The following is an 11,487-nucleotide window of genomic DNA, read 5'->3' on the forward strand; positions in this document are numbered from 1 at the left end:
AGCTCCCATCGCTGGCTCCACCCCTACTGCCTCCTATCACTGGCCAGGGCGGCAAAGGCGCCTGATTCTCCAATCATGGCTGGGGGGCAGGGCAAAGGTGGCCCTGGGGGCTCTTAGCTGCCCCCTGGGTTTCCGATCACTGTCAGTGGCAGGGGGCTTCTTCCTGCTTTCCCTTTCGCATCCCTGCATTGTGCCTACATATGCAAATTAACTGCCATCTTGTTGTCAGTTAACTGCCAATCTTAGTTGGCAGTTAATTTGCATATAGCCCTGATTAGCCAATGAAAACGGTAGCGCCGTACACCAATTACCATTTTTCTTTTTTATTAGTGTAGATGACTCTAACCAATTAGATAACTCCTCCTCGAATGCACTTAATAAGAGTACTGATAGGCAACCCACATGGGACTTAAATATCACTTGGCAAGATTGATATGAATATGCAGTAGTGCAATGATGCTACTTTGAAGAGAAGAAAGAGAAAAGGGAAATTATTCACATTGTGAATTATCATTTCATGGTTAGTATCCTTATTTTAAGGTTATTACATTGTGGAGAAAAGAGTTTTAGCATGTCCTCTCAGAAGGTCCTGGAGAGCAATGGTGGAGAAGGTTGCACACTATGAATGCCCTTAGTGCCAGTGAACTGTACACATAAAGAGGTAAAAATGGTCGATTTTCTGCTATGTGTATGTTACCACAATAAGAAAATTGGCCTTTTATATCCTACATATATGCCTTTCATGCTGTGCATAGTCTTCTTGGCTTTAATGGTGCTTTTCATTTCTTATTTACTCTTGGCATTCACTACTTCCAACTGGACGGATATAGAGGAGCGCCATGTTTATAAAAGCTAGAAGTACCATTGGTGGCAGATATGCCAATGGGCTGCTAATGTGCAGTTCAAAGCCAGTGAGCATGTTACCGGGCAGACAGGTTGCCGGGCAGCTCCCCCGGAGGTTCTCCTAGTGTTTCTGGAGAGGAGCGCTGAGGTCTGTCTGCTGTTTAAACAACCTCCCCAGAGGACTCTTCTGGGTGATCCTACAACCACACATTGAGACCACAGTGCCAGAGAGCCAGACCTCTCCAGAAGCCACTTCTTATACGAGGCAGGACAGCTGTGGTTAAGTGTATGAGGTTTGGAGGACGACAGAGCCAAGTTCAAATCTCTGCTCCTCTGGCTTACTAGCTCTATGAGCTCAGGGAAATTGTGTAGCCTCTGTAAACCTCAGTTCTTTGTCTTTAAATGGGACTAAAAAGTACATCCTGATGTGATTATGGAAACAAATACATAATTGAACTGTGCGGCCTGATAGTCATTGCCCAATATAGATTAGCTTTGGGTATCATCTTATTTCATCTATTCTGAAGTGCACACTTTTCACACTTAAATATCTGTGGAGTCTTACAGTTGCCAGTTGTATAAAAGACTTTATGACACTTTTGATTAAGAGTCATGAAGTTCTTTACACAACTAACTGACAACTGTAAGACTCCATAGAAAGCACGGTCTTATCAATTATATTAGAGATTAGAAGAAAAAATATATATTTATTATTACTACTAGAATTTGCTACAGGCTCTCAGTGCCAAAATAATTTCTAGTGGAAGAACAGACCCAGCGATCCCTAAAAAGAGACCATTCATATATCTATCAAAGAATGATAAAAGAACCTATTCTATGTAGGATGGTAGTTAGACCTGGAAAAGTTAGGTCCTGGAAAAGAAAGGACCTATGTAGAGGAGACAGCCCGCTGTTCAAGAAGCAGCAGTCAGGTGGGTGATCAAAAGCATCATAGAGGAGACAGAACTATCACAGAGCTATGGGTATATCAGATTTTGTGCTGTCACTGTATGCCTTTGAATAAATGAATGAATGAATGAGGGAATAGAGGTGAGAGTGGGGAAGGAGCACAGCTTACTTTCCCACTTTCCCATGTTGAAATTGTGAGTACACTGAGCATCTGGGACAATGACCTGCAGATATGAAGTGTGTTGATATGTACCATCTGAAAGAAGATTCATGTATGTAGTGCATAGTTCCATTCTCACCATGGTTGAAGGGTTGGTAATCTGTGTTCCTCTCTCTGATCTATTCATTGAGCTCTAGTTTCTGATCTCCAGCGTTTTATGATACATTCCCTTTCACTTCCCCTGTGCTGCCTGATACCAATATATCCCAAAGCCCTCTCGGAAGTCCAGTTTTCTCTCCTGATTTCCCTCATTGTGTCTATAACATTAGATGCGACTACTCATCAGGGCACCAGGCACAGGCTTATACTCAATATCTCTGTCTCTAAGGCATGTTGCCATGTTTTTGTCAGTTTTTACTTCAGGGTTTCTTTATCTTTCCCCACTTCCCTTAGGAAGGCCTATCACATGTCAGGAGTTCTGTAGAAACAAGATGAATGAAATCCCTGCCTTTTTAATATTTTGAGAAACCTCCATACTGTTTTCCATAGTGGCTGCACCAATTCACATCCCCACCAACAGTGCTTGTGAGTTCCCTTTCCTTACATCTTCACCAACACTTGGTATCTCTTGTCTTTTCTGTAGTAGCCATTGTAGCAGGTGTGAGGTGGTATCATATGGTGGTTTTAATCTGCATTATTTGTATAGTGATGTTTAGTACCTTTTTAATGTACCTGTTAGCATTTGTGTGACTTTGGGGAAAAATTATTTAGTTTATCTGCCTACTTTTCAGCAGATTGTTTAACGCAGTGGTTCTCAGCCTTCCTAATGCCTTGACCCTTTAATACAGTTCCTCATGTTGTGGTGACCCCCAATTTCATTGTTACAAATTGAACATAATTAAAGCATAGTGATTAATCACAAAACAATATGTAATTATGTATGTATTTTCCGATGGTCTTAGGCGACCCCTGTGAAAGGGTCGTTCAACCCCCAAAGGGGTCGCGACCCACAGGTTGAGAACCGCTGGTTTAATGTTTTTTGCTATTTAGTTGTGTGTGTGCTTTATATATTTTGGATGTTACATCCCTATCAGATATGTGATTTGCTAAAACTGATGTCAAGTAGCTTACCCCTTATATTTTCTTCTAGGAGTTTTATGATTTCAGGTCATATGTTCAAGTCTTTAATCCATTTTGAGTTGATTTTTGTGTATGGTGTAAGATAGGATACAATTTCATTCTCTTGTATTGGCTGTCCAGTTTTTCCAACATCATTTATTGAAGAGCTATCCTTTCACTCTGTTTTTGGAACCTTTCTCTCAAATTACTTGACCATATATATACAGGTTTATTTCTGGACACACTATTCTGTTTCATTGGTCCGTGTGTCTGTTTTTAATGCAATGTCATACTGTTTTGATTACTATAGCTTTATAATATAGTTAGATTCAGGGAGCATGATGCCTCCAGCTTTGCTCTTCTTTATCAAACTTTCTTTGGGTATTCAAACTCTTTTTTGTCCCCTACAAATTTTAGGATGGTTTGTTGTAATTCTGTGGCAAATGTCATTGGAATTTTGACAGAGATTATACTAAATCTGTAGATTGCTTTGGGTAGTATGGATATTTTGACAATATTAATTTTTATAATCCATGAGCATGCAATACTTTTCCATATTTGTGACCAAAATATCACAAAACTATTCTAGTCTTCAATCCCAGCTTTCCAAGTACCACACTTGTCCTCCCCAAATTTTCTTTGCACTTTTTGAATTTTGTTATTTTCTTAGTCAGAAAATTTGAGGGGCTTCCAGCTCTTCCCAATATGACACTAGCCTTAATTTACATTGAAGACCTTATAATTTGACCTGGGGCCAACTCCCAACTTTATTACTCAACATTCTCCAAGTAGAATTTCCTAGTTCACTGGGGACCGATCTTTCTCCACCAACACTGCCCGATATGACTTCACTGCTCATTGTCCCTGCCTGCTCTGAAATTTAATTTCCAGTTTAATCTTCCTAAAAATCAACTCCAATCAAGCCACTTTCCTACTTTGGAATACATTTTTACACTCTATTGCCTAGTGATATAATTACAGACTATCCTTGGCAGCTCCATCTCGCTAACTCAGTAGTTCTGACTCATTCCTCTTGTTCCACACAGTTCACAAAACATTACCATAAGTTATGTTGCACTTTTTCTTCTATAATCTTCAGGGAACAAATCAAATCCACTCAGGGCTATGTAGCATTGCCTAATGGAATAATTGTAATATATATACATATATCCAAATTCTCTAAAGCGCTTATTATGTGGCAGGTATTTCTGAGCATTTCTTAAAGTATGAATTCATTGAATCCTCCCAACAGTCCTATGAAGTAGACACAATTATTGTTTCATTTTACAGCTGAAGAAACTGAAGCACAAAAAGGGTATACAAACTTCCCAAGGTCACATCCTATATAAAAAGCCTAATATGCTAAGTGTCTGACCGTTTGTTCGACCAGTTGCTATGATGTGCACTGACCACCAGGGGGCAGACACTATGACTGGTAGGTTAGCTTGCTGCTGGGGTTTGGTGGATTGGGACTGGGCAAGCGAGTTGGGCCAGATATGCCCTGGAGCCCTCCCACGGTCCCTCCCAGCCCCCATCATGCACAGGTGGGGTCCCTTGGTCTGGCCTGCACCCTCTCACATTCTGGGACCCCTCAGGGGATGTTGGAGAGCAGGTTTCAACCTGATCCCTGCAGGCCAGGCCTAGGGACCCCACTGGTGCACGAATCCATGCACCGGGCCTCTACTGGTTAATAAAAGGCGGAGATATAATTTAATAGTTGAGGTCTGCAGTCTATGCTAGTAATTCTTTTGGCATACTGCCTCTCTCCTTGGATTCTTGCCCCTCATCACCAGCCCCATTACTAGAGGCGAGAATTACTGAGCTCAATCATTTTTATCAGGGTTCAAAAGGATCCCATTGTATTTTGAAAGTGGCTTGAATCCATCAAGCCTCCAATGACTCAATACCACTGTGATCTCCTAGATCACCTTTCTCAGGTACCACGTGTGGCCTATTTACCATATATTAACTTTGTTACCATCAAACTGGGTGATATATATCACATCTCTCTAACTCAGTGGTTCCCAACCTTCCTAATGACACGACCCTTTAATGCAGTTCCTCACGTTGTGGTGACCCCCAATTTCATTGTTACAAATTGAATATAATTGAAGCATAGTGATTAATCACAAAAACAATATGTAATTATATATGTGTTTTCCGATGGCCTTAGGCAACCCCTGTGAAAGGGTCGTTCAACCCCCAAAGGGGTTGCGACCCACAGGTTGAGAACCGCTGCTCTAACTCATAATGGACACAGCAACTTGCTCTTCTGATTTCCCAATTTTGTTTACAGTCCCCCCAACCTAAGTTCAAAGTCACTTCTGTCTCCTCTCTCACTCGCCTATTCCATATTCACAGACAATTTATTTCTATGTTTTGGTTGTTCATGTGTCTCTGATACCACTGGTTATCTTCTCTACCTTTTCTATCTACAGCGAGAGATGCCACACCCATTAATTGGCCCAGGATAAGCAAGCCATGTGTTAATGGTTCTTATATTGCTTGAGATTCTCACTACCCTTTCTCCAGCCAGCGCAGGAGTCTTGTATGTGGTCTTCTGAATGTGAGCCTTTGACCCCAGGTATTGGTTGCATTTATTTTATCTAAGGAAGAGCCTCTGTCCTGTTTCTGTCCATTACCCTTCCATCCATTACCATTGCTACAAGAGCTCGCTCCTTAATTGGTACCAAAAAGTCTATACCATCGACCTGTCCTTCCAACCTCATCTCCCATTACTCCACTCTAAACACGCCTGACCAAAAGCTACTTCTATAAATGTTCTCTTTTTCCACCTCCATATTCTTGCTTGTGCAATTTATTTTACTGGAAATGCTGACCCTCGCCCTGCCCTCTACCTTTACATCTTAACACATTCACATTACCTTTCTTCTTACTCTTGTTTTCTCACTTTTTAGATCTCATTTGGCTAGGAGCATGGATCTTTACTGGATTTGAAAATTCCTGAAGCCAGGAATGGGCTTTACACAGCTCAGCAATCCTTGCAACATCATCCAGTTTCTTGGACATATTAAATCAATGCGTTGGCTAGAAATAACGGCTAATCCCCACTTGATTCTATGTAGAAAATACGAGCCTTTCTTCTAACACCATCTTACCCATCGTTTTGCAAATGTCATAAATCAGAGGCTAGAATGCGTTAAGAAAAAGCCTTCTAAATTCTAAGCCATGGGAAGGACACATTGAGATTGATTAAGTACCTCCTGGTATCACCTTTAAATTCCCTAAACCTAGACTCAATATGTATCTGTTTTGTTTCTATACATTTACTCTAACAATCTGTCTCATCATTTAGCACTAATGCCTGACATCCCTGAAGCTTAGTTTCCTTTCCTATAAAACCAGGATAACAATACCTACTGTACATGATGGTTTATGGAGATTAAAGGAAATAGAGATCAAATTTGATACTCTATTGGTTCTTAAAATTAACTATTGAATACAATAGGCACCGAACATGTGTTTAGCAACTTCCTCCTGTCATGAGTGACCATGCCCACTTCCCTGTAGGGACCTGGAATCCATACTGGCGTTGCCTGCAGGGCGGGCTGGCACAGGCAGAGGCCCCATAGAATTGCCTGGGAAGTAATGTACATAATCCACACACACCACTGACCTTCGGGGAGGAAGGAGCCTCTGAAACAGACAGTTGCTCACTCTTTTGTAAAAAGAACAGACTGGTAAGTGTTTGCAGGTAAAACCCTTCCCTGTCCTAGAATTCTGCCTCAAACCAAAAGAACGAAATCAGAAGGACTAACATCAAATTCAGAGGAATGGGTTCGGATTGCAATCCACGATCCTCAGTGATGTCTCATGCTCCACCTAAATATCCCCTGCCTTTCCCCCGACTCCACCTCTCCCCATTTGAGACTGTGACCCGGGGAGATAAATTGTGCTAGAGACTCAGCAGAGGTGAGTCCGCAGGTGGTGAATGAAATGGCTCCGGCTGGCTGGATGGGAATACATTGAATTAATAGCGACACCACAGTAGAACCACTACTGTTGGTTTTCAGGGAGCATTATAGATTCAAATTCGCTTGAATTCAATCTTTTGTCCCTCTTCATTTCTTATTACTTTCTGATGTGTTTTCTTTCTCCAATGTCTCTTCTTTACCTTCTCCTTGCTCAGTAGCCTCCTTCGAACACTGCTTCTAGCATCGGGACTTTTAAATACATATCGTTAACTCTGTAATTAAACAAAGTAAAGGAAGTTGGTCTCAATTAAAGACAAGCTGGAGAAATAAGGACTTTTTAAGGAAATGAAGCTTTATCACTCTTAGGGCTTTCCCAAAACTGTTGGAAGCAGTGACAGAGCCACAGTGCTTAGGGAATGGGTGGCCGCCTGAACCTCCACTCGAGCACATACTGCACGTTCACTGTTGGAAATAATGTATGTGTTTTTGCTTCCTTTTTTTTTTTAACTAAAGACCTTTACTCTTTAAATAGACTAATGTTTATTTCTTTACAAATTGCTTAGCAAACGTTTTTCTTTGAACACCGTGGATAGTGAGCTATAAATGCAAATCTTAGTTGTTTAAAACTTAGTGTTAATGAGGTCAAGACCACACACTAAATCTTTCCATCTGCCAATTATCCTTATTGCGTGGCCATAAGTGTGTGAACAAGGAGCTCTGGGCATGAGACGCTTTAGTATGAATCTGTCCAGTTTGCCTCCACATCGTTGGAAAATGGCTCTGTTTTCATCAGCTATGCTCCGTGGTTCGTAGCTTCGCATTTCTTCGTGAGCAGCAGTTATCTTAAATTTTTAGTGATAATTTTAGCACCATACTGGTTATTTTAATCATTTATTTATTTGATATTTCAACTTTCTGCTATGTAGTAGTGTTGCTTAAAATGAGGCAAGCATTTTCTGCTTTCCAGTGGCATTGCTCATTGTGTATTTATATCCTACTTGTTAAGGCTAATAACACTACGTGAGCACATGGAATTGCATCCGAACTCGAAAGGTAAAATAATGTTCTATTTCGTGAGATGAGTGATTTTTTTTACTAACTTCTCATTCCGACTTAGAGTGCTTTTCTCCTTTGATTAAAATGTATTTCTCAATTAAATTAAAATGCAAATACAGACAGGCTGTGTTTATGGTTATAATAGAATTATTTAAAGAAGGTTTTAATTCAACTTGCTATTAATATTTCATGCAAGAACTGTTGGTTTTATTGTTGGGTTAGTACTGCCATGTTCCATTTTCAAGATTACTTAAAGTGCTATGAAAACTTAATCATACTGCGCAGATTTTTATCAATTGTTGCACTCTCTTCTCTGGGATGTTAAAATGGACTGCTTTCCTATATACTTTGGAAGTTATGTCAGTGATGTAGAAATATCAGTGCTAACACTTTAGAACCCCTTGCAATTGAGTTATGAAAAATTTGCTATTTGTTTTGAATAAATATTCTATTGCACAGAATTGAATCAACTCTTAAATTTAAGAGAACCACATTCTAGAATTAATTATGCAATTAAAGATCTGGAAAAGTACTTCAAAACACCATTTAGTCTAACCTTGTAATTTATACAAGAAATATAAAATGTTGTATTAGAAATTGCATGTTATGCTATGGATTTCATTATGATGTTTTTAGTACATTTTTAGAAGTATTCTATAACTTCTCAAATAAATTGATTAAAATAATTAAATATATTATAGCTTGATCTTATTCTCTTTTTTTGTTATTTTTTAGAGACCTCAGTGAAAACCAAATTCAGGCAATTCCAAGGAAGGCTTTCCGTGGAGCAGTTGACATTAAAAATTTGTAAGTAGTTTTTTAAAAATGTATACGGCTTTTTAAAGCCATCCTATTTTTAATGTTAAATTTATATTAAAGAAACAGTAATGAGAAGTGGTGAAAGCTCAATGTATCTTTATGCTTGATTAGGAGAGCTTGTAAAGTAAGTTTTATATTGTTTTCACAATTTATCGGCAAGGATTCTCATTTAGATGTCTTGAATCTGAACTGGTTACCAAATTCATTTTTCAGACCTTGTGATTAATCTTGTTAAATCTGAGAAGTGATTTGATTAAAAGATATTTGCAATGTATTTTCTGCCTTTTACTGTCAGCTTATTTCAATAACTCCCTTTTCGGTTGTTACTGCTGTTTATTGGATATGCAGACTATAAACTATTTTTTCCAGAAAGAGTAGATAATATTTTCTCGTTAGAGATACCTACAGCCTAGAGCTATAGCTTTCTAAAATACCTTTTAGATCACCATTTTCATTAAACACCAACAATGTGAGAGGAGAAAAATTATGCATTTCCCTTTGTGTGAATATTTTTCTTACATCTATTTTCCTTCATATCTTTATGGAAGAATATATGCATAACCTTCTTTAAATAGGAACAAGAAAAAGAATACTGCTTTCTGTATGTTCCCTTGACCAATCTTTAAACTGTAGTGTTTGTTCTAAGTGCCCGTGGCTCTGGTGATATGTATTGTATTTAAAATCTCAGTGGCAATACTAATATTGCCAGTATATACTTTTATACATTTTAAAATACCATATTATCCTTTGAAAATGATGGTTTTGGATTGACTGTGAAAGTGAGGGAATAAAATGTTTCTTTATCCTTTGCATTAGCTTGAAATGTAGGGGGAGAGGAGCCCCTAAGTGCTGAGATTAACTATCCAGAATTCAGTACTTTTTAACTGGTCATAAACAGGGCAGGGGCTGTGTCAAGAATTAACTTATATTCAGGATTCTCCATGGTGGGATCCAACATTTTTTTCAATGGAAAAAGCGAGACAGATGTTCTTCCTCGTCAAAGAGGATGATTGTTTACAATGCTACACGTCTTGGCTTCTGTAGCTTCTCTTCCATGTAAATGGTTTTTGTTTTAAATGTGTACTTTCTGCATGTACAAGTCAAGAGAAAAATAGAGGCTTCTGGATGTAACTGTGTAGAGCCATTGAAATCGTGGCCCTAGTTTTTTATGAGTGTTTACATGTTCAAAGGATTTTATTTGCTTTCTCTTTATCTTCTTTAGCTAGGGCTCCGGGAAGTCTGCCTGTAGACTCGGCGATATAGAGTGTTCCAAACGGCCTCTGTATATTATGTCGGAACATAAAGATCCTATGTAGCACCTACTCAAGTTGCCTCTTTGTCACTGTAAAAGGATAGTAATGGCTACAGTTGACCACCCTTTGGGAATGCACTTACAATCTTACCATAGTATTATCTCTAAGTCCTTAAAACAGGTGGCTTTTGCTTCTTAGGAAAGATATTCATGGAATCCAAGTCTATAAGTAATCCTTCTGCCAAATTTAAGGATACAGTTTGGAACAGGATGCAGGTCATGGTGAGATTCTTGCTAATATCCTCCTCTCTTATTCTTAAAAAAAATGTGATTTTAAAAGTTTAGAGATAACAAAAAAGTGAAGTGCTAGCCAGTGTGCTGAAGGGAATGCATTATGGACTTAGCAGGATTTTTGAAAATCTTTTTTCCCCACATGTGTTATCCTCACCCACCCCAAAATTAAAGAGAGTTATTATGTATTCGATGAGATGAGATTAGTACTGGAGTCTCAGAATCTTTTGGTATGTATTGGATTTGGAGCTATGACAAATTAGTAAACTTAGCCTTAGTTTTCACTTTTATAAAATGAACATAATAATTGCTTGGTTTTGTTGTATTAGGGGAGAAAGATATGTACAAGACTGTTTATAACAGTAAAATGCTGTGAAATAGAGTGGTTTTCATTCTGCAAGTACTCACTAATCAACAGCTAGAAGTTAACCTTGGAAAAGATAGAGTAAGAAGACAGAAAAGCAGGGCGTTTGCAACAGTAGTAATAGATAAGAAACCCATGTCTATTAGGGGTTATTTAGACGTGAGCTACAGAATGGAAAAATAAAATACATCAGAAAGTGCTAAATTACTCACCCAAGATGCTGACATTAAGAGCCATAGGTGCTGAGGAGAGCAAGAGATATATAAAAAAAGGATTGTTTGAAGTTATTAGGGAATTCTGTAGGAAAGAGTTTATAAAAGAAAATATAAAGGAATCTTTGGAGAGGATGGTTTGTATTCACAAATAGTGGCAAGGGTGAGATGGAGGTAGTCAGAATTTACTAAAGAGGCTGTACAAAGATAGAATTTATTCCCACTATTTTTACTGCCTTTCATGTAACAATGGGAAAGACTATCAGAGCAATGTTGAAATACCACAATGCATTTTTAGGTTTATTTAATTCATTAGGATCATAGCTAATGAATATAGTTTGAACTATAATTAAAATATAGTTCAAAATGTAGTTTGAACTATAATTAAAATATAGTTCAAACTACATTGTTCAAAAAATGTCCAGTTTCATGTGTCTTTATATAAAGTTCAATTTTTTTCATTAAAAGTTAAAAATATATCTGGTTGATCTCTTAAGAGGACTTGTATGCATGCATATAAGCATAAC

The 11,487-nt window shown here is 38.3% G+C and overlaps 1 protein-coding gene across 1 annotated transcript in view; it reads left to right on the top strand.

Moving 5' to 3' along the window:
• The window catches only part of SLIT2 (slit guidance ligand 2), a 388,092-nt gene that overhangs the window by 231,025 nt on the left and 145,580 nt on the right, over positions 1-11,487 (top strand). Inside the window, 1 exon segment of the mRNA XM_015571823.1 lies at positions 8,758-8,829. Coding sequence (XP_015427309.1) covers positions 8,758-8,829 — 72 coding nt within the window.

Source organism: Myotis davidii, unplaced genomic scaffold, assembly GCF_000327345.1.
Source record: "Myotis davidii unplaced genomic scaffold, ASM32734v1 scaffold204, whole genome shotgun sequence".
NCBI lineage: Eukaryota > Metazoa > Chordata > Mammalia > Chiroptera > Vespertilionidae > Myotis > Myotis davidii.